Source organism: Moschus berezovskii, chromosome 23 (genome assembly GCF_049115385.1).
Source record: "Moschus berezovskii isolate FMDL1 chromosome 23, NW_MosBer_1.0, whole genome shotgun sequence".
In the NCBI taxonomy this organism is placed as follows: Eukaryota; Metazoa; Chordata; class Mammalia; order Artiodactyla; family Moschidae; genus Moschus; species Moschus berezovskii.
Window position 1 is genome coordinate 22,675,659 of NC_142482.1, and position 22,768 is coordinate 22,698,426.

General features: G+C 54.6%; 3 protein-coding genes across 7 annotated transcripts in view; 2 read left to right on the forward strand and 1 right to left on the reverse strand.

Annotated features, from left to right (window-relative positions):
• Positions 1-3,433, forward strand: part of RAB44 (RAB44, member RAS oncogene family) — a 40,704-nt gene extending 37,271 nt beyond the window's left edge. For all 3 annotated transcript variants that reach the window (XM_088831197.1, XM_055406892.2, XM_088831199.1), the window contains one exon: positions 1,488-3,433. In XM_088831197.1, the coding sequence (XP_088687323.1) occupies positions 1,488-1,578 (91 nt within the window). In that variant the 3' untranslated portion in view covers positions 1,579-3,433. The remainder of the gene's footprint in view (positions 1-1,487) is intronic.
• A 3,282-nt stretch (positions 3,434-6,715) lies between these two features.
• Positions 6,716-7,991, forward strand: LOC129543801 (galanin receptor type 3-like). The gene has a single exon (XM_055407120.2). It carries the CDS (start codon positions 6,767-6,769, stop codon positions 7,793-7,795), a length of 1,029 nt encoding a protein of 342 aa, XP_055263095.2. The 5' UTR covers positions 6,716-6,766; the 3' UTR covers positions 7,796-7,991.
• Positions 7,992-10,902: 2,911 nt separating this feature from the next.
• CPNE5 (copine 5) overlaps positions 10,903-22,768 on the reverse strand; it is a 101,414-nt gene continuing 89,548 nt past the window's right edge. For all 3 annotated transcript variants that reach the window (XM_055406719.2, XM_088831098.1, XM_088831099.1), the window contains 7 exons: positions 18,337-18,383; positions 16,147-16,328; positions 15,430-15,557; positions 15,084-15,186; positions 14,288-14,345; positions 13,799-13,872; positions 10,903-12,570 (listed from right to left, as the gene is read on the reverse strand). In XM_055406719.2, the coding sequence (XP_055262694.2) occupies positions 12,352-12,570; positions 13,799-13,872; positions 14,288-14,345; positions 15,084-15,186; positions 15,430-15,557; positions 16,147-16,328; positions 18,337-18,383 (811 nt within the window). In that variant the 3' untranslated portion in view covers positions 10,903-12,351. The remainder of the gene's footprint in view (positions 12,571-13,798; positions 13,873-14,287; positions 14,346-15,083; positions 15,187-15,429; positions 15,558-16,146; positions 16,329-18,336; positions 18,384-22,768) is intronic.

Here is a 22,768-nt window from a genome sequence, read left to right on the forward strand (position 1 = left end):
CTACCAGTCCTGTCAGCGGCCCCACCTCCAGGAAGCCTCTCCTCCCCTCTCTGAGCCTCCGTGCCCACCCAAGCTTCCAGTGACTTCCACTGCATTTAGAATAAAATTCAGATCCCTCCCAATGGCCCGGATTGGCTCCGGTGCCATCTCCTTGCCCCCCACCCGACCCCCTCAGTCATAAGCTTCAGCCACTCAGAGGTACCCTCCGTGACCACAATGCTCCCACCACTATTCTGAATCTCATTCTCTGTGTCCCTCAAAGCCCTTCTTTTTTTTTTTTTTTCCCCGGCTGCAAAGAGCAGCTTGAGGGATCTTAGTTCCCCGACCAGGGATTGAACCCCAGCCTTCAGAGTGAGAGCTCGGAGTCCTAACCACTGGACTGCCAGGGAAGTCCCACAAAGCCTTTCTTGGCAAACTGTCATTACAGAGTTTGTCTGTTTTCTTGATGCTGACTGCCTTCCCCACCAGGATGGAGCTATAGCACGGCCAGGTCTTTTTGGTTCAGCTCCTCCCCGTTCAGTCCCTGGGTCAGAAAGATCCCTTGGAGAAGGAAATGGCAACCCACTCCAGTATTCTTGCCTGGAGAATTTCACGGGCAGAAGAACTTGGTGGCCTGTAGCCCACGGGGTCGCAAAAAGTCGGACACGACTGAGTGACTGACACTTCCTCCCCCTGGAGCCTGGCACATGTTAGTGTTCAATTAACAAATGAAATGAATGAGGTGGGAGGGGTCTTAGAGGACATGATATCTAGGCCCCTTCTCTGACAAAGCAACTTTCAGAGTGAGCTTGCTGAACTGCAAACCTGATCCCTGTCTGATCCCTGGGACAGGAAACTGCTCAATGACTTCCTTTTGCTTTAGAATAAAAGCCCTACTTGTGGCTTCCTGGCCGGCAGAGCCCTGAATCCTTGCTGCCTCCAGGGCTTCTTTCTGGCCGTCCAGTCCTTAGGCTCTGTGATTTGGGATGGTGCCAGGCACACGGGAAATATCCTGTGAATAAATGAAGGAACGGAGAGGCTTTACTTCGCCGATCCCCAGCTCTCTCTTGACACTAAGCCTTTGCCCTCTGCCTAGAGCTCACCCTGCCCTCTTTTCTGCAAGTGGCCCCTTGTCCAGTGCTCCGTCTCGGCTCCAGCACTGCTTCCTTGCACCCTAAATCCCTCCAGGATCTAGTGTGAAGTCCCTCTGTGTGCCGCCCCATTCCTGGGTCCTGATGGCCCCTTCCCGTCTCGGTCTCCCACACTACGCAAGGCAAGACATGCTGGCTTCATGGTCATAATCAGAGTCCCTTGCCCCTGGCACAAAGTAGGCTGCAGAGAATGCTAGGGAAGAGACAGAAAGGTGTTTCATGACATGTGGAATGCAGGGCAAGGGCAGGGGCAGAGCGGAAGTTCAGGGGGTACAGCCCCCAGCTGCACCCTTGGGTCCCTCCCTGCTGCCTCTGGCGGGTGAGAGAGAGGACTAATGCCCAGGCATCTTCACGCAGGTCCCTCAAGATGCAAGAAGAGCGCCTGAAGGGCTCGCTGGTGGAGGTGGCCCCTGAGAAGCCTCCAAAGAGAGCTGGCTGCTGCTCCTGAGGCGCTGGCCTGGCTGGGGTGGGCTGGCCACCTCCCTGGGTTTCCTGTGCCTTGGCTCCTGTCCCACCTGCCTGGACACAGCAGTGACAGAGACGACTAGTTCAGAAGTTCTGGAAAACCCTCCTTGGGTCAGGACTCAGACCCCAGGGCAGAGGCTGCACTAACGCTGGCCTTTGTACTCCCAGAGAGGGACTTTTCTGAGTAATAAGGTTGGTGGGGTGGGGATGGGGGGGCAGTTAAAACTCTTTAAAGAAAGGAAAAGTCCAGAAAAATGACTTAAGGAAAATACACCACAGTATTGGCAAAACATCTCTGGGTGATAAAATCATAGGGTAAAGGTGTGGGGGTGTTTTCCTTTTTACATGTATTTGTATTTTCAGATCTTCTACGATGACTGGGTATTCCTTCTGTAGTCAGAAATGAGAATAAATCTTGAGGTGCGGGAGGGAAACTTTTCAAAGAGCTTGCTTCAGTGCTGATTCCTAACTGAAATGCCTGTTAATTGCAAAGTACTCTGTTCATTAAAGCAGTCCCACTGTTCCACACCTGGCAAAGCTGGTGAACCTTGTCATTCTCAATGTGTTAGTTTGCAAACAGGGGGTTTCTTTTGAGCAGAATCTGATTCCTGGGGAAGAGCTGATGGCCGCTGGTATGTTCCATTCCCCTCATTCCCTGAGCCCCAACCCCACTCTCTTTTCCCAAGATCTGCCTCTAAGGGCTCACATTTGGGGACCTCACCCCTTGATCCACACCATGGTGCCTCTGATGCCAACCTCGGCCTTGAGGATACACTTGTCAGTCTCTGGATACACTCAAAGTGCAGCTGGGGTGTGGCTGGGGGAGCCTGGGAGCAGCAGGAAACTGGATTCAGATTATTCACAGGCTCCTCTTTGGAGTTTTTGTGAGAGTTCCCAGAATTACACAACATTCACCTCCTGAAAGGTGGCTATTCATTATAACCTGGGGCTGGGGATTTCGTGCCCTCGGGGAGCTTGCTTTGAAAGTCTTAGGTGGCCTCGGGGGTTGTGCTATCTCCTGTCATCAGTGTTTGCTGTAAATGTTGACTGTCACATCTTACCGTTAACCACAGAAATGCTTACCAGGTACTGTGGTCCAGAGTAGGCAGGTTGCTGAATCTGGTACTTCGGAATCATTCGGGTACTGGTGACTTCCTCCTCTGAATCAGAGGAAACCTCAGTTTCGTAGAGAGACAAGCACATTGAGTTCCAGAGATGGAGGTACAGAGAGAGAGACTGAAGGAGAAAGAGGAGGGCAGGAGACAGAGGAAAGAGACGGCAGAAAGAGAGACACCGATGCAGAGAACAAACGTACGGATACCAAGGGGGATGGGTGGTGGAACTGAGAGACTGGGACTGACACCCATACACACTGTTGATACTACATATAAAACAGATGACTAATGAAAGCGTACTGTATTGCACAGGGAACTCTACTTAATGCACAGCAGTGACCTGAATAGGAAGGAAGTCCAGAAGGGAGGGGGCAGAGGATTACGTATAGCTGATTCATTGTCCTGTGAAGTAGAAACTCACGCAACACTGTCAAGCAACTGTACTCCAGTAAAAATTAATTATATATATAAAAAAAGTCTCTGTTCTTGGTCCTTATTTTTCTGCTCAGTTCTAAACGACTGAGCTCTCTGTCACTAGAGGCCAACAAGCAGAAGCCAGGGAACACTTGGCAAAGAGGTGAGGTGGAGAAGATTCATGTATCAGGTTCCTTTAGTGGATCCCATCTCTAGTCAGTGCAGAACGATTCCTGTGATCCAGCTGTTTCTCTTGCTGGTCTGCCTCACTAATTCTTTCTCAGTCCCTATGTCTTTTCCCTCCCTGGATCCTGGGAGCCCACAGCCCTCCTTCTGTTCTGAGCAGGTTTTAGGCCCTAGTATGCTCAGAGAAAGACGGCCAGAGACAGACCCAGACAGGAAGAGGTGGGCCGGCGTAAGTGATGCTGGGCCCTGGCTGAGAGTGGGGGGCAGGTCCTGCTGTGGCTCATGGTCCTCTCTCTGGGGTCTGGGGATCTGGCAGGCACCAACATCTCTGTCCTACGGGCCAGCGAGTTAATGAGGCAGGTTGGCAGGGTGTGATTCCTGGGGGAGTGGTAGAGCGGATAGCGCCCCTGTCCTTTGGGGGAATCTGGTACTGAAGTGGCCCCTCTGCCGGCCCCTCCCATCTCAGCTCTGTCCCCGCCCTGGGCAGCTAGCTCCTTGGAGGTGGGGTGCTAGAAGGAGCAGCACACCTGCCCAGAACCTTCTCTTAGCTTTCTCTGGCTGCATCCAGCTTCAGGGCAGAGCACATCTGTGGAGGGGTCACCAGTCTGCCCTGGTGTCAAAGGACCCCACGTCACCAAGCAGAGCCCAGGAACTTCCGAGCAGCACAGGCAGGTAAGGAGGCAGCAGGAGGAACTCAGGATAGACCTCAGAGTGAACTTCCAGGCAAGGGGTGAGTTCTCTCTCAGGGCATGTCTGTCAAGGGGGCTCTGATCACAACTTAGCTTGAAGCTGGTGAAGAAACAGAGAGTGGAACTAAGTTGATGGGTCTCAGGGTCTGGAGTGAGAAGGAGAGGGCGGGGGATAAAATGGAGTCTGGGCAAGGGTGGCAGAAAAGAGAGATTTTTGGGACCTGAAAGTGGGCAGGATCAGAGCTCTAGCCATCATTTACCAAGCACGTGCTATGCTAGGCACTGCTCTGAGCACGTGACTCGTATTACCTCATTTAATCCTCACATAAGCCTCATGAGATGGGGCCTGTTATTATCCCCATTTTACAGATAAGGAAAGTTACACAGAGAAGATCCAGTAGATTGTAGATGGATTCCCCGGTGGCTCAGTGATAAAAAAAGAATCCGTCTGCAATGCAGGAGACGTAGGTCCTATCTCTGGGCCGGGAAGATGCCCTGGAGGAGGGCATGGCAACCCACTCCAGTACCCTTGCCTGGAGAATCCCCACGGACAGAGGAGCCCGGCAGGCTACAGTCCATAGGGTCGCAGAGAGTTGGACACGAATGAAGCAACAAGCTTGCGCACACACGCCTCTAAGCAAGTGGTTGAGGGAGGCTTTAAACTCAGGCTCTAGTGCCTATAAGCTTAACCCTGAGGTTATAGACCTTTCTATAGACTACAGATAGGGCAGCAGCAAGGTCCTTTGAGCCTTTTCTTTTCCCCAACGCTTCGCCCTTTCCCTCCCCTCCTATCCAATCATATTTCATATCATTAGCAGGCAAGTCTGGGCCAGACGGAAGAAACAAAAAAGCAATGACAAACACCTGGAGAGTGGCAATCATCTGGGGCAGTTACGGTATTAGGGGGTCCCTCAGTTTCTCCTTCCCCTGCAGCCCCTGGAACCAGAGTATGAGACCTGGGGTGTCAGCAGCAGAATCTATAGAAACCTCCCCACCTACTGTCTCTTCTCAGGCAAGTGGCTGCCATGGCACCCCGAGAACAAGCAAAGCCTCTGCAAGAGGGACTCAGGGGACCCCTGGCTCTGAGCCAGCTGCAGAGGGGCTTTCCAACCCCCGCTCCCTGTGCAGGAAACAAGGGGATGGAAACAAGAATCAGGATCCCACTGAGCTGTCCTTTTTGCTGCTTGTTTGCTCAGAACCTGGCTTGGGGTAAATGCTCAGGAAATATTTATTTAGTTATTGAGTTAAGGGGTAAGCTGCCTCTTTTCACTAAAGCTCTGGGGTCCTGGCCTGTCTGTGACATGCAAGATGAAGACATCGGCCCCTGAGCCAGCTCTGGGATGACTTGACCCCTTCTCTCAGCCTGCGTGCTCTCACCTTAGGACTCCCCATGTCCTCAGCAGAGGTGACAGGCTGGGTTCAGTTCAGAAGTTCCCCCTGCCCTGCCAGGTAAGCAGCTCAGCATGCCCACTGAAGGCAGTGGTTCCCAGGCTGGTCTTTCAAAACTGCCAAAGCCCAAAACAATCAAATCGGGTCTTTGGAGTGTGACCCATGAATTAATATTTTTTTTGGCTGCACCAAGTGGCATGAGGTATCTTAAATTCCCTGACCAGAGAGTGAAACTGTGCCCCCTGCAGTGGAAGCGCAGAGTCTTAACCCCTGGCCACGGGGAAGTCCCAGTATTAGTGTCTTTTTTTTTTTTGAAACTCCTCAGCTGGGAACCACATGCTTGGGAACCACTGGTTGGGGCTTTATAGCTTCTCAAAGCCCTTGCATATTCATTTTCCCACTTGAACTTCAAATTAAAACTTGTTCATTTCACAGGCAGGGCGAGGTTTTGTTTAAAAACATGTATGGTGCATATATATATTTAAATACTAAATAAATATATATACTAAATAATAAATAATACATACGCTATACTAAATATGTATTCTAAACCACATATATATACTATACTAAGTATAGTATCCTGGTATGTACACTACACTGCTGCTGCTGCTGCTAAGTCACTTCAGTTGTGTACGACTCTGTGCGACCCCATAGATGGTAGCCCACCAGGCTCCACCGTCTCTGGGATTCTCCAGGCAAGAACACTGGAGTGGGCTGCCATTTCCTTCTCCAATGCGTGAAAATGAAAAGTGAAAAATGAAAGTGAAGTCGCTCAGTCGTGTCCGACTCTTCGCGACCCCATGGATTACAGCCTACCAGGCTCCTCCACCCATGGGATTTTCCAGGCAAGAGTACTGGAGTGGGTTGCCATTTGCCTTCTCCATATACACGCTACATATATGTAGTATACACGCTACATGTATGCAGTATACTATAGTGTATATATACTATAATAAACATATATACTAATATATAAATATTTATTTATCAGATTCAATTTGTACTCCCTGCAAAATTTTAGAAATACAGCAGTTACAGAGAAAATGAAAATTACCTAAATCTCGTCCTTTAGTGAAGTTACTGTTGACACCTGTTTCACTTCCTTTGTTTCCTCGATTCCTTACAGCTGAGGTTGAGCAGAACAAGTCACACGAGCTCCACACCAGACCATGGCGCTCCCGAGTAGCGGAGTCAGGATTTGAACCCAGGGCACTGACAGAGCCCATCCCACCAGGTTGCTGAGAGGTCTGGAGGGGCTGGGGCAGGCCCAGGGCACCCGCCGAGTGCAGGGGTCTGTGAAAGGAGGGAGCTCAGCAGGGAAGGAGGAAGGCGGCCTCTGGTTTCTCCACTGTCCTTGTGTGTCTGGAGCAGCAGAATGGAGGCCAACGCCACGTCCACCGCCGGGCTCACAGCCACAGCTGAGCGGCCGCTCCGACTCGTCTTTGCGGGGGTCTGTGGCCTCATCCTGCTGGTGGGGTTGCCGGCCAATGGGCTGATGCTGCTGGTGGTGGGCCGGGGCCCAGGCGCCCCCCGCCCGCTCCTCTCCTTGACCAACAGCCTCATGGTGAACATCACGCTGTCCGACCTGCTCTTCCTGGCCTGTGTGGTGCCGGTGCTGCTGCTGAGCTTCCTGCGGCGGGACTGGTGGCTGGGCCCCACCGTCTGCACCGCCAGCCAGGCCGCCAACAACGCCACCATGTTCTGCACCTTCTACAGCATGGTGGCCACGGCGCTCCTGCGCCACGTGGCCGTGGCCCAGCCTGACCTGGCCCTCCCGTCCGGCCCGGGTGCCCGCTGGCTGCTCTGTGGGGCCATGTGGGCCCTGGGCCTCACGGCCTCGCTGCCCACCTGGCTGTTCCAGAGAGTGGTCCTGGAGGAGGGGGCCTGGGCCTGCCTCTTGCTTCTGAACCCTGCTCAGACCTCCTGCTACTTCACGCTGCTGGGAGCCCTGGCCTTCCTGCCTTGCGTGCTAGGGCTGGGCTGCTCTTTCGGCCACATGGGCTGGCTCCTGTGGACACAGCCCCAGGGCCCCGTGGGGGAGAGCGCCCGGGAGCATCAGGAGAACACCGGGCTCATCCTTGTAGTGCTGGTGGTCTTCATGCTGATGTGGGGGCCCTGCTCCGTGCTGGGCTACGTGGAGGCTGTGGGTGACCTGCCTGCCACGCCTGTGGCTTACGTAGCCTCCAGCCTCTGCACTCTCCTGGCCTACTCCAATTGTGCTGTCAGCCCCGTCCTCTGCTTCTACCTCTCTCGCCCCTTCCGGGCCAGGCTCGGGGACCTCTTTCACGGGCTGCTGGCAGCCAGGCATCCCAGGGCTGCGGCCGGAGCTGGTGTGGTGATGGAGAGTGTCCAGCCTGGACGTGATGGGGCCCCGGGAAGCCTCTGGGGCCTGGTGGGGGTTTGAGAGGTTAGGCTGATGGGAAGGCTGAAATTCAAGAGAGATGGGAAGACCCCTAGTGACATTAGATCCCATCCCCTCCATTTTACCAGTGGGGAGATGAAGATCCAGAGATGGGAGGTAGCCCTGCAAAGGTGACACAGCAGTTAAATAGCAACTAGATCATGGCACCCGTTTTACCTTGGGGCTCAGATGGATACCTCTAGGCTCTGCGGCTTTCTAGTTGTATGACCTGAAAAGTCCCTTAACCTCTCTATGCCTCAGTTTTCTCATCTGGAGAGTAGAATCCTGATAGTACCCTTTCTACAGGTTGTTATGAAGATAAACTTCCCGAATACACAGTGCTTAAAAGAATGCCTGGTGCTTAGTAAAGGAGTATTGGTCATTACTGTTATTAGTATAATCTTATTTTTGTTAATTCAGGGGCATTTGAAATGAGAGTGGCAAAGGGACTTCGAAAGGCTAAGTGAGTAGCAGTATTATCTGGGGGCTGATAACCCGGAGTCCTCAATCCTGAAGGCCTGGAGATTGAATGGGCAGACTGAGTAGGGGCTCATAGTCTGGGGAGAGGGGCCCTTCAGTCTCCTCTCCCGTCTCTGCCTTCCCTCCCCCAGCTCTGCCACACACACACTTCTCAGCACCATATAGGAACCCCATGAAGTAAAGTCAAAGTGGAGCCATGAGTCTGTGAATTCCTGAACACCCTCTTCTTTGTGGTTTCTCCTCCTGATGTGGCCGGGGCAGGGATGCCTTTTGAGGACTCTTGCTTCTCTCCAGAACCAAATGGCTTCACCTCTGCTACCCCATCCCCTCTGAGAAGTTCCCCAACTCCACGCCCTCCTTCAGGCCTCCTGGGGAAAAGCCTCAGGCTTTCGTGTTGGCCTGGGAACCAGGGAGATGTGTCTCTACTGAAATTCCCAAGACAGCGTGTTCTGCTTGGTGACAGTGTTACAGCTAAATACACACACACACACACACACACACACACCATGGTCAAAAAGCTTAAGAAATATAGTCTCTTTGTCATAAGACTAATCAGAGCCTCAAACACTCTGACAGCCCCTGGGACTCTCTGAGACGGGCTTGGAGCCAGCAGCTTCCCAAAACCCCTGCCAGGGAACCAGTGTTCCGTGGAACACATCGTTGGGAAAGAACCCAGGAGAGAAGCTACTGTCTTGAGCACAATGAAGATGCTCTCAGCACCCTGGGGCGGCGGCTCTGAGCCTCAATTCCCCTGCCAGGCGGTCTTCTCCTCCCAACCCTTTCCCACGGGTGCCCAAGGTGAGGGAAATCAGGCCACTGGTTATGGGAACTTCCTTCTTCTTGAGCTGTGACCCCACCCGGTTCCCACTCAAAGCGGATCAGAATGCAAGTCAGAGGGGCATCTAATTATAAGGATAGCAGTGAATCAGCTCTAATTTACTATAAAATCGTCAGAAGCAAGCAAGTCCCAAACTTTGGTGTAATTAGTACCAGTGTCTTGTGATGTGCAGGTTGGGAATGGCTGCCTGGAGGGCTAATCCGAGAGCAAACTCGCCCAGAGAAGGGAGGGATCCCTTTTCCCTGTGATCCTGGGCCCTCATGGCCACAGGAGCTTATATGTGAAGAGTGACGAGAAGGAAGGTAGTGTTTATTGCACACTGAGCGCAGCAGAGCCTATGCATGTCACACGCTTCATACATGCACATCTGCATGTTATTTTGGCCATATGACAGTCCTGCGAAGGAGGAGAGATGGCCCTGTCACACAGGAGCAGTAACTCATCCTTGACACATGATCTGTGAGTTGTCTAGGCCGGGGGTCCCTAACACCCAGGCCACTGACTGGTACTGATCCGTGGCTTGTTAGGAACAGGGCTACACAGCTGGAGGTTAGCAGTGGGTGAGCAAACAAAGCTTCATCTGTATTTACAGCCACTCCCCATCGCTCACATTACCCCTTGAGCTCGGCCTCCTGTCAGATCAGCGGTGGCATAATCAATGTAATGTGCTTGAATTATCCCAAAACCATCCCCACAACCCTGTGGAAAAACTGTCTTCCAAGAAACCAGTCCCTGGTGCCCAAAAGGTTGGGGACCAGTGGTCTAGGCTTCCCCGAGTCCCCCTTTGGTACTCACAGATCCCGGCCCTTCCCACTGGTTTCGTCTTGATACCCTAGGGCGGTAGTATTTATTCCTTATTTCTCCAGAGCAGGGGTCAGAGGCCTGTGAAGGGTGCTACTGTGTGTGAGCAGGGTCTCCAAACCTGAGCAGGGCCTGGCACTAATGCTCACTCAACACTTGCTGAGAGATGAGTGAGCAAATGCAATAAAGTCACTCACAGAATAATCTGATCATGCTGCTCACCTCTGTCACCTCCTTAGTGGCTCCCTGATTGACTCAGAGTAACACTGAAGACCTTACTGTGACCTATAAGGCCCTGCACCATTCCAGATTCTTCACCCCAAACCCCATCTCCTGCACTGTCCCCTCCTTGTTGCTTTTGGCTGCCCCCTGTGGCATGCATGTTCTTAGTTCCCTGACCAGAGATTGAACCTGTGCCCCCTGCATTGGAAGTGTGGAGTCAACCACTGGAGCACCAAGGAAATCTCTACTCTTCCCTGCTTTATGCAGGTTCAACCCACTGGCTTTCTACTGTCCTTCAAACACACCCCAGGGCCTTTGTATGTGCTGCTCCTGCTCCTTGAAGCCCTCTTGCCTCAGATACCAGCATGCCTCTCTCTCTCAATTGCTTAGGGTTCATCTAACTGTCATCTCCTCAGAGAGGCCCCCTCCCCAACCATCTCATTTAAAATGTCACCCGGTCACTCTCTATCCTCTTATTCTCCTTTGTGACACTTACCACCACTGGAAATTGTTATTTACCCATTTGTTTATGTGCTTATTGTGATTCCCCGGTCCTGCTGTGCGTCTGCTGTAAGCTCGACATGGAGACAGGGCCCCCGAGTTTTGTTCACTGCTGCAGCCTCAGTGCCGAGCACGGGCCCTGGCACATAGTAGTTGTTCAGCACACTTTTGTTGAACAAAAGAGGGGAAAAAAGAGAGCGAGGAGAACCTGGACTCTCACACAGCAACATCTGTGCTATTTTTCAAAGGACAAAGGAAAACAAAGAACTTCAGTAAAAGAATCAAATTTACTTCAGTTTAAGGCAAATTCCACACAGAGACTGTCTCAGAGACGGGCACAGGACCAGACAGCATAGAAACGCCACCATCATGCACGATGGGAAGGGAAGCAGTGTCCGCAACAGACGCGGTGTGGCCTGCTCTCCACCAGGCTTGGGAGGTTCAGTGGGCAGAGGAGCCCCATGCAGCAGGAGGGACTGGCATGCATGACCTGTTCCCCAGGTGGGTAAAGGCTGGGCAGCTGGGGGGGCCCAGGGATGAGATCATCTTTCTCACCTTTCCCACAACAGGGGCAAGGGCTCTGGCTCAGAGGCCAGGAGCCCAAGGCTGAGGGACTAGGGTGGATTTGGGGTGATGGGATGGAACAGGGTGACCCTAGAGCCAAGATGGCCTTAAAGGGAAGCATTAGTGAGGTGTGGGATTGGGGAAGCTGGACAGGGGATGACTGTGGACTCACAGACCATCAGAACTGGAGGTAAACCCAGGGCCATCTGGTCAACCCTCTTGCCTTACAGCTGTGGAAACTGAGACCCAGAAGGTAGAAAGGCCTTGCTTGGGTTCCTGCAGCCAGCAGGGGCTGGAGGCAAGGTTGAACCCAGTGATCCCCCATCCCCATGGGATAGAGGGGCAGTGTCAGAGTGCTGGAGCAGGGCTGCCTTTTTGCCTAAGCCTCCAGATGGGCGGAAGAGGATTGCACCCCAAGGACCCTGGACAGCCTCTGGGGAGAGAAGGGGATGTCTGAGGCCAGAAGCCAACTGCCAAGGTCCCTATGGGCTCAGACCAGGAGAGGCCTGTGGATTTCTATCTAGAACCAGCATCATACTGGGCTGGAGAAGCACCAGAAAGGACTCTATGCCTGATAGGCTTCCATTCCTTGCCCACCATGCAGCCTCCATCCACTACCACAGCGTCTCCTTCACGGGTCTGTAGTACTCCCACTGCATGCAAGGGTCCCAGGGAGGGGGTCACGTGTTCGGGCATTCCTCAAAACCCAGCAGCCTCATGGGGTTCATTGGAAACAGGAACAGGATAGATACTGAGGTGGAGGTCAGGAGGCTGGTATAGGAGTAGACACCACAGGAGCAAGGGACCTGTTGGTGGGAGGCTCAGCCCAGGCTCAAGGTGACAAAGGAGCAGACGAAGATTGCCCAGGTGGGCTGAGGGGGACCCCAGTGGTCCTGATTAACATCTTCCTGGCTGGTCCAGAACCAGGCATCGGTTAAAGAGAAGGAGGGGCCCAGATCCCCAACTCCCATCACCTGTACCTCCAGACTTTGGGGTGTGGGGCAGTGTGGGAGGAGTCTCCAGAAGCCCCGCTCTACCCGCCTCCCAAGCACACATGTTCCATAGGCTGGGTGGGGTGGACCACAGCTGGGTCTGGGCGCCCCGCCCACCTTTCTACTGGCCTAAGCCCCAGCCATCTGAGCAGACCACACACTCAAATGTGCGTGTGCAGCGGGGAAGCTGGGGGTGTGCGGGCCGGGGACTGTGGGGGAGAGCGAGCCGTGGCCATGGGTGGGGAGCGCGGGCGGATGCCCTGCGCCTTCATGTAGGACACCAGCTGGTCAGGGATCTCGGCCAGTACGTCACGGGCCAGGCGTGCCATGCTCAGCACGTGGTTGCCCGTGCGGTCCACGTAGTCCCTGAAGGGCACAAACTGTCCAGGAGGGGGAGGAAGGGTAAGGCCAGGTCTCCCTCTGGACACCAGCCCCCACCCCCCAAATCTCCAGGCCTGGTCTCCTGTCCCACTCCTGCCCAGCCTCTGCCTGGCTTGACCCAAACCTTCCTCAGCATAGTGATTCTCTAAAGGGCTGTATCATAGTCATTATTCTTTCATTCACTCAAAGAATTACTTACTGAACACTGTTCATGCCAGGATACACCACTCAACAAGATTCCTTAATCTCTGATTAAGTATCTACACCAAGTAGAGGCACTTAGCAGAATTTAGCAGACACTCAGGAAATGGTGAAGGCAATCCCTGGTTTCTGGGAAAGGGACTCTGCAGGTCTCCTCCCACCTCTGCAGCAGAGTCCCTTCTGTCTCTTTGGGTTCCCTTTCTGGCCCAACACCTACAGTTCCACTCCTATGGCTTCCTCCCAGGAGATGTCTGCCCCCCATCCCCCCAACCCTCCACTCCAGTGCCTCAGGCTCACGCCTGCCTCCGGGCCTTTGCACACACCTCCCAGCCTGCCCTTCTTCAGTCTCTAGCCCCCCAAATTCGGTCTCCACTTCTGGAATGACCCCTCCCCCATCTGAATTTTTTTAATGGGGGAGGGGGCAGTATGGAGACTGTCAGGTTTTTTTTTTTTTTTACTCTGAATCTCCTAAGCACCAGGGACTCCGTCTGCAGCAGAGCCACAGAGGGGTGTGTGCTTACTGAGGCGCATTCTGAGGCTTGACTGGGCAGGGATTCCCTAAGGACAAAGACCTGTCTGCTGTTGCAGCTGCCATTCTCCGCGGAGAGGCTGGCGCTGATTCAGTGAACCAGGCAACACTCATTCTTGAAAAGGGCTGCAGCAGCCTTTTAGACACCGCCTCCACCTTCACGGGGTTTGTCAGAAAGCAACAGAAGGTGCGAGAAACTAGGCCTCTGTGTTCTACAGGAGACGCTGCAGGCGTGGCAGCTCAGGGAGGGCTGGGCATGAGCGTTCCAGCTAGGGTAACACCAGGCTAGGAGTGAGTCTCAGACATGGCTGGGGGGTGTCCGGCCCCACAACTGACTCCTATCTCCTTCTATGATGGCCAAGCCATTCTGGGACTACCAAGGCCTCCCTCCAGGGCCCCTTTCCAGAGAAGCCTCCAGAAGGGGGAGTGAGGTCAGCCTGGCTAGGGGGGGTTTTCTCTTGCATTTTCTGTGGGGAAAGCCAGGGTCTGGGCTTCACCTGGACAATGTCCCGCTCGGCCAGCTTTCCCCGAGAGGAGATCCGCACATCATCGCCATCTAGCTCCACCATGGCTGTTGGGGGGAGGGGGTAAAGACAAGAGGTGGGGGAGCTAACCGGAGGGCACCTGAGCTGGGCAGGACAGAGGCCGCCGGCCCAGGCCCCCGCGTCAGAGATGAGAAAACTGGAGCCAGGAGACAGAAGGAGGCCAGTCCCGGGCAGCCCTCCCCGCCACCCTCCGCAGGTTCCCAGGGTGGAGGCTGGAGGAGTGACTTGGGGCCTCCTCCCCACAGCCTTGGGGTGTGGGCGTGGGGTACACACCTTGACACACCCCTCCCTATGCCAACAAATGCACTCTCACACCCTGCCTGCTCACCAGACAGTCTGTCTGGCACAGACTGGGGTGTGAGTCCTCGCTCTTTTGGGAGGGGTCACTCCCAAGGGCCTGAAGCCTTTGGGGAAACATGTCGGGGGGCGGTGGGGACTCACCATCGAACTCTGCCTGGCCCACGCCGATGATGATGATGGACATGGGGAGTTTGGCGGCCTGGGGGGCAACGTGGGAGACAACGCGGGAGGGGCGGGGCCCAGCCGAGGGGCCAGTTAGAAGAAAGGGGAGATCGTGGGTGGGGAAGGGAAGGGGTGGGCCAACAGAAGAAAGGGAGGCGGTCAGGGAAGAAATGGAGAAAAGAAGGATGGAGACACACAGAGAAACAGAAAAAGAGGGAGGCAGGAAGGAGGGAAGGGAGCGGAGGTGGGGACACCAGAGAGGAAGCGGGGATCAGAAGGAGGGAGGCAGAGGGGAGGCAGGTCACGGGTCTGCTTCTGCAAGACATCCCATCCTCTCCTCTGCCTCTGGACCTCCGTCATGTGGGGCAGCTTTTACGTGGGCCCGGAGGAAGGGCCAGCTGTGGCCAGAGCCCCTGTGCAGGGAGACCACCCGGTGGGGGCTTCCATGTTCCCAGGTCTCCACCTCTCGGGACCTCCCATCTCTTCTACCTGGCCAAGCCAGGGGCAGCAGCCCCAGAGGTGGGTTAACGAGAGAGCCACAGACATCTGGAGGGAGTGGGCCACCCAATGTGATGAAGAGGTGGGTACAGAGTTTGCCAGGCGGATCCTTCATCAGCCGGAACCCCCTCCACCCCCCAAACCCTGCTGGTGGCCCTCCAGGCTCTACAGTGGGAAACCAGGAGTGGTCCCAAAGAGGGAAGGGAGAAGAGAAGCCATGCCTCACAGGTCTCCCCAGAGGAGGCGTTTCCCGACCCTCTGTCCGCCCCCCGCTCACGTTGACGATCGCCTCCTTGGTCTGCGCCATGTCTGAGATGACCCCATCTGTGATGATGAGCAGCACCGAGTACTGGGAGCCGTCCTGCACTGCGGCCGCATTCCTGGGGCAGGGCGGGGGGCAGCGGTCTGTCTGCTGGGACGCTGGGCACGCCGTCCCCCCACACAAGGACCCTGAACACTGGGGCCACAGCTCTTTGGTGGGAGGGGGGTCTTTTTAGGGTCAGGGTGCCCCCAAAAGTAAATCAGTGGGAAGAGATGCACCCTCCCGCCTTCCTGAGAGGACGGGGATGGAAGGAAGCCCGTTGCGAGCTGCGGGGAGGGCTCTCCAGGGATACCATGCTCACCTGGCCACGTGGGTGACCACGGGGGCGAAGTTGGTGGGGCCGTAGAGCTGCACCGTGCGCAGGCTGTGGTGGTAGGCCTCTAGGATGCCATCAATGCCACAGCACGAGGGGTTCTCCTGGTTGCCGTTCTGGGAGCACAGCGGGTGGGGAGCTGAGCCCAGGAAGGAAGGAGGGGTGGGAAGGAGGGCAGCAGGGTGGTCTGGGGGGGCAGCTGAGCCAGGATGGAGGAGGCCTGCAGGCCTGGGCCCTCCTAGACTCTTCTCTGGTGAGAGCTCGGGGGTGGGGGCTGGGGAGAGAGCCCCCAGGCCCACCATGAAGCGCAGCACAAGCTCCAGGCGAGCCATGTCCAGACGGGCTCCTTGTCCTACTCCCTGTATCTGCTCAGACACGTCCTCCCATCCTAGAATTACCTACAGTTGTTCAGACCCTTTTTATCCTCATTTCTGAGGTCTTAGGGAATAGTTCAGCCATGACTCCATCTCCACCAGGGTCTTGTTGGGAAAAGGAGGGCAGAACCCACTGTGGGCGGCTTCACAGGGGAGATGATTGTGACCGAGGTGGGGAGTAGGGTTCTGATCTGAGCTCCGCTACAAGTCCCGCTGCAAGCCCCGGCAGGCAGCCTGCCCCCACGAAGCCTGCAGCTCGAGTCCCCAGGTGGGCAGGGTGGGCAAGGCCCCCCCACCCCAGGCCACAGCCCTTTCTCCCGGGGTCTCCTACCAGCGGGAACTCGTGGGACACCCTGCCGTCTGGGGGCAGCTTGGCCCCGAAGCCGAGGGCGGGGAACATCTTGTCACTGTCATAGTGCTGGATGATCTCCCCGACGGCGGTCAGCGCCAGCGCGTAGGCGTTCAGCTGGTAGGGGCTCATGTAGTGCAGCGAGGTGGACTGCGAGGGGTTCCCTGCGAAGTGGGGACAAGGGGGGATGCTTGTTGGCCCAGACACACCAAGTCACCAGGCTAGAAATGCAGAAGGGGGTGTCCAAGGGCACCCCTTTCCTTCCCTTTTGAGCATTCAATCCTCGAGCAAACCATGGCTGTGAAACCCTCCGAATGGAGCCTGAGTCCCTCCTCTGTGACTCTAGCCTCTTGCTCGTAGGACTGCAGCAGCCTCATCTCCGGGTCTCTGCCCTGTGTCCACACTTAGCACACCCGCCAGGCTGAGTCTATGTCAGAACTCACCTAATCACACCTCTTCTCTGCTCAAAATGCCCCGATGTTCCCTTTTCACCCAGAGCTGAATCTGAAGTCCTTACGAGGGCCCACACAGCCCCACTGGAGCAGGCCTTCAGTGATGCCTCTCTGCACCTCCTACCATCCCGTTACTCCCTCGATCCAGCCTCTCGCCATCCCCGCCTCAGGGCCTTGGCAGAGGCTGTTCCCTCCGCTCCGGGACACTCTTCCACAGACGTGCACATGCCTTGCTCCCTCCCTCTTCAGGTCTGCTGTGGTCTTCCCTGTAGCCTGTTGAAAGCTACAGTCCCCACCTCTCTTCCTGGCTTGTTCCTTGTCATCACTGATACAGTTCATATTTTAGTTACTTGTTTATTAACGAGAGTATACAGCACAGGCTGCCAAATATTAATCCTCTTTCTACTTCCTGCTGTGTGATCTTGGATACGAATGCTTAACTGTCCAGCCTCAGTCTTCCCAGCAGTAGAATGGGGGTAATAATAGTCCCCAGGCTTCCCTGGTGGCTCAGATGGTAAAGAATCTGCCTGGAATGCAGGAGACCTGTATCGAGACCTAGGTCGAGAAGATCCCCTGGAGAAGGGAATGGCAACCTACTTGCAGTATTGTTGCCTGGGATTCCCCATGGATTCCCCATGGACAGAGGAACCTGGCAGGCTACGGTCCATGGGATCGGAAAGAGTCAGACACAGCTGATGGACTAACACTACACTATACTAATAACAGTCCCCGCCTCACTGGACTATCGTGAGGATTAAACAGATGTTACTGTAACTCTCTTCGTTGTTATGAATACTGAGCACCACACCTCAGCTCTGACATCTCAGCACTCTGCCATGGTAGGGCCTGCAGAGAGAGGTTTCTGACATGCCTGCGGACTACCACACCTGAGGAACTTCTGATTGAGCAGGGCTTAATGCGGGTCCAGAATCCAAGGAAGGCTGTCATGGCTCTAACAGTGTCAAGTTAGGCACTGATTGCTCCCAACCACTCGGTCACCCTGGAGAAGGTCAGAGAAGGAAGGAAGCTGGGGCAGCCCGAACAAAGGTGAGGATTGGAGCTCCCAGGTGAACCTGCCTCCCAGTCCTGCCTCTGCCTCTCCCCTCTGGCCTGTGGGCTGGACTGCACATTATGCTCCTGCTCGTGCTGGGTCGCTCAGTCGTGTCCGACGCTTTGCGACCCCATGGACTGTAGCCCGCCAGGCTCCTCTGTCCATGGGATTCTCCAGGCAAGAATACTTGGAGTGGGTTGCCTTGCCCTCCTCCAGGGAATAGTCTCAACCCAAGAATCAAACCTGCATCTCTTACAGCTCCTGCAGTGGCAATCAGGTTCTTTATCGCTAGTGCCACCTGGGAAGTGCTGGACTGCACGGGGGCTGTGCAGTTTGATTCTGTACAGAAACACCTCTGCTCCAGGGCTTCCCACAGCATAGCTCTCCTATTCCCCCAGGGAGACTGGGTGTCCGCAAGAGCAAGGCTCAGGGTATGTAGGCCCGGAGCCCGGCTTTGTGAGTGACCACAATCCAATCAGGGAATACCTTTGCCACCTTGGCTGTATCTTCGGTTCTCCAGGCCCAAGTTCCTCCTCTTTGGGAGGATGAGGCCAGAGAGTATGGAAGACCTGGCATCCAGCTAGGGACAACTACCACAGTCCTAAAAAGCCCTCCCCTTTCCAGGCCCCCAGTCCCCATCCAGCTCCTTGGCCCATGCCCACTACTCACCATTGGAGGCTGTGAAATCAATGGCCACCGTGAAGTTGATCTGGGTCCTAGAAGAAGGAGGACAACGGGGGAGTTAGCTGGCCAAAGGCAGGGCGGTGGGGAGGGTGAAGCATACTGGACGGGGGTGAGAAACCCGGCTTCCGCCCCAGCCCTGCTGCATGCCATGTGTGTAGCCTGGGTGAAGCATTTGTCTCCTTCAGGTCTGGAAAACTGGAAGAGTAGCATCAGCCCCACCCTCCCCCAGAGGACTGCTGTGAGCATCAGAAGAGTGAGGGGGTGGGACAGCTCTCCAAAGATGTTTACGTTCTGCTGGGCACATGGCTATGAGTACTTCTTTCCTCTCCAAACCCTGCCCCTGGGCCCACCGGAGGCCAGTGAAGTAGGGTTTCCCTGTATTCCTGGCTCAAATTTGGAGTCAGATTCAGGGTTAGAGCTGATTTAGCCTTACTGTTTAACCTGGCAAAAAAAATAAAAAGACAAACAGGCATTGTGCATCTCCTGAGTGAAGAACAAAACAGCACCCATGAAGCTGTCTTGCCAAGAAAATGGAACTGGAATCCAGCTGACCTTCCAGAACTATCTACCAGTGGTTTACAGGAAGCACAGGGGACAGAGGAATATGTTAAGTGACACATTTTGGGGTTGCAGGGGGAGCCTGTGGGAAATTCTGTAGGAGCATTACTGGAAGATGCCCCCTGGGCCAACAGCATCAGGATCACGTGCGAATCTGTGAGGAGTCTCAGGCCCCCAGTGGACCTACTGAACCAGAATCCCTTGGTGGGGTGCAGGAATTTGTTTTAGCAAGCCCTTCAGGCACTTGGGGAAACCACTAGATGAAAAGATAATGAGGAATTCCCTGGTGGTCCAGTGGTTAGAACTGGGCGCCTTCTTTGCTGCGGGCACCCCAGTTTAACCCCTGGTCGGGGAACGAAGATCCCACAAGGAGCGGCGTGCCCAAGAAACAAAAGATAATTATGAGACAAATCAACCAATCGCAATATAGGGACCTTGCCTTGATTTTGCATTCAAATAAGCCAATTCAAAAACATTATAAGACAACTGGAGAAATTTGAATACTGACTAGACAGTTGGCATTAAGGAACTATTCGGTTTTTAGGTGTGATTTTGGTATTGCGGTTATATTTTACAAAGAGAGAGTCCTTCTCGATTTTAGAGACACATCCTGAAGTAATTAGGGGATGAGACATGATGTCTAGATTTGCTTCAAAATAACTGGGTGGAAGGGTGAGTGTATGGAACAAGACTGGCTGTGAGCTGGTAAGTGCAGAATCTGGGTGGAGGGTACCTGGGGGCTTACCATACCGTCTCTCCACTTTTGCCTGTGTTTGGAATTTTTCCATAATAAAAAAAAAATTAGGTTTTGAGGATTCATATTCAGGGTTAAAACTTTCTGAGGGTTTGGCTGTTCTAGGTTCCGTGCCAGATGCTGACAAAACAAAGCTGACAAGACACGAATCCCTGATAAAGTCTAGTCTTGTGATTCTCACACACAGTGAGTGTAGAGTCACCAGGGGAGCTTGTTTACAAAGACTATCCCAGGGCCTCCCTCCCAGGGAGGGAGTTGCTCTGAGATGGGGCCCCAGAATCAACAAACATCCCCCGCCTTCAAGCAGCGATTCTGAGGAGGGGGCTCTAGGAGCACACCCGGGAAAACTCTGTTCTGAGTTGTGACCATGGATGATATATGGTGAGGTTCACCTTGGGCTTCCCAGGTGGCACTAGTGGTAAAGAACCCACCTGCCAATGCAGGAGACATAAGAGACCCGGGTTCAGTCGGTAGGTCAGGAAGACCCCCTGGGGGAGAGCATGACAGCCCACTCCAGCATTCTTGCTTGGAGAATCCCATGGACAGAGGAGCCTAGCAGGCTACAGTCCATGGGGTCACAAAGAGTCCCCACGACTGAAGTGACTCAGCAGGCATGCAGGGCTCACCTCACCTGCACTGAGCAGACAGTCCCTATCAGAAACCACAGTCCTTGCTCCACTTGATCACCGCTGAGCTGCTGCTCAGGGAACCTTCCATCTCCGGGAAGGGGGAAGGACATGGTGAGCAGGAGACCCCCCCCAGGGTCTGCTGGCCAGAGACAGTCCTCCCCACACTCCTTCCCCCTTGTCTGCTGCCCTCGGCCAGAGCATTCAGTAGACTCCAAGCTCTGAGGGAGAAGGAGCCACGAGGTGGCAAGAGGTGGTTCTGGCCTGCAGGACTGCAGCTGAGGGACCCTGTCAGCCTGGCTCTGAGAGAAGAGACTTCCCTGGTGGTCCAGTGGTTAAGACCGCACCTTCCAATGCAGGGGGTGAGAGTCCAAAGCCTGGTTGGGAAGCTAAGATCCCACATGCCTTGTGGCCAAAAAAACAAAATATAAAACAGAAGCATTGCTGTAACTCTTGAGAATCCCTTGGACTGCGAGGAGATCAAACCAGTCAATCCTAAAGGAAATGAGTCCTGAATATTCCTTGGAAGCACTGATGCTGATGCTGAAACTCCAATACTTGGCCACCTGATGCAAAGAACTGACTCACTGGAAAAGACCCTGATGCTGGGAAAGATTGAACTCAGGAGGAGAAGGGGGAGACAGAGGATGAGGTGGTTGCATGGCATCACCGACTCGATGGACATAAGTTTGAGTAAGCTCCGGGAGTTGATGATGGACAGGGAAGCCTGGCATGCTGCAGTCCATGGGGTCGCAAAGACTCAAACACAACTGAGCGACTGAACTGAACTGAACTGAATGTTTTAACAAATTCAATAAAGACTTTTCAAAATGGTCCACATTAAAAAAAAAAAAAGGTGAGGGAGATGTGGGCTTTTTCACTCCTTAAGTAGTCTTTTCCTGCTCTGGGTTCTGAAATGGCTCAGGAAAGGAAGGGGCTGAAAAGCAGGTACTTTTGCTGAAAAGTGACTTCCTGCAGGCTCGCCTCTCCTGCCTAAGGACAAGATCAGGCTGCTCAGCAACCAGTTCCACCTCTGACACTGACAAGGGGAGAGAGGCGCCCAGAGCCTTCCTCCTGGTCCAGGTGGGTGAGGGAGGAGAGAATCCCTAGACAAATGCCTCCATCAGCTGCCTGCCTGGACATGCAGGCTGGCCTCTCGCTCCCTCGAGCTGGCTCCCTCACCCAGGCTCTCCAGAGTGTGGAGAGGAGAGGAGGAGGGCCAGGGCTTGCCTCTGAGAGCGCTCGCTCAGCAAGATGACGAGACCTCACGGCACCCAGCCCTCGGACCCATCCATCTCTCTCACACCCCACCTCGTAGCTAAGAGGCGGATTCAATGGTGGTGATGGTGGTTGAGTCGCTCGATCGTGTCTGACTCTTTGTGACCCCACGGACGTAGTCCACCAGGCTCCTCTGTCCATGTGGTTCTCCAGGCAAGGATACTGGAGTGGGTTGCCATTTTCTCCTCCAGGAGATCTTCCCAACCCAGGAACCGAGCCCAGGTCTCCTGCATTGCAGGCAGATTCTTTACCAACTGAGCTACAAGGGAAGCTTGGTGGATTCATTACTATGAAAGAAGCGCAGCCTGTGATGACGGGATGAACCCTGCTGCTGACTAAGTGGCATGGCCTCGGACATCTGTAAAATGGAGATAATCATCTTCCCTGGGCCCCTGTGTCCTGTAAATTGGGGGCAGTATGCCCACGGACAGAGGAGCCTGGTGGGCTACAGCTCACAGGGTCGCACAGAGTCGGGTATGACCGAAGCGACTTAGCATGCACGCATGCAAATGGGAAGGATAAACAGGTAAGGGTTGCTTGAAAATTACCATGGGATATCAGGGGTGGTTTTTCAATAGGAGAGAGCACAGAGCAGTTTTGCTGGGGGAAGGAGCAAGGGCAGGGGCTGGAGCTGACGTCGGGGAGGGACGGGGAGGCCTCTGGGGGACTGCGGGAAGGGCGTGTGCTCAGCAGGGACAAGGAGAGCTGCAAGCCTGTGGGCTGCAGGCTCAAGGCAGCAGGGAGGCACGTCATGGGAGAGTAAGTGTGGCTTCCCAGAGTAAGTGTGACTCCTCCCTCTGCCCTGAGAACCAGGCGGCCGAGCGGCGGCTTGGCTGGGATGAACCTTTGGCAACGGCCCCGCCTGTCTCCTTTCCAGACAGGTGTAGTCACTCACCTGCCTGCACCTGTGGGCTTTCAGCTACCCACACCCCTGCCCTGGCACCTGTCCTGGCAGGGAGCGTGCTGGGCAGGACCTCACTGCAGAGTCAGGCTCTCTCTTCCTGGGCTGTTTGGCTGGAGTCTCCAGGTTTCTCTGCTTGCCTTGGCCCGGAGGCCAACCCCTCCAGTTCTCTCTGTTTCTTAAACTTGTGTTGGACCATCCCCTGGCCTCTGTCCCAGTTTCTCCTGTTCCTAATGACACTGGGTCCCTAATGACACTGGGCAGGTTAATCACTGCCTCCCAGACAGACCATAGGTATCA

Excerpts from the sequence above, each read along its gene's own strand:
- LOC129543801 (XM_055407120.2), top strand. The coding sequence starts at position 6,767 with ATGGAGGCCAACGCCACGTCCACCGCCGGGCTCACAGCCACAGCTGAG.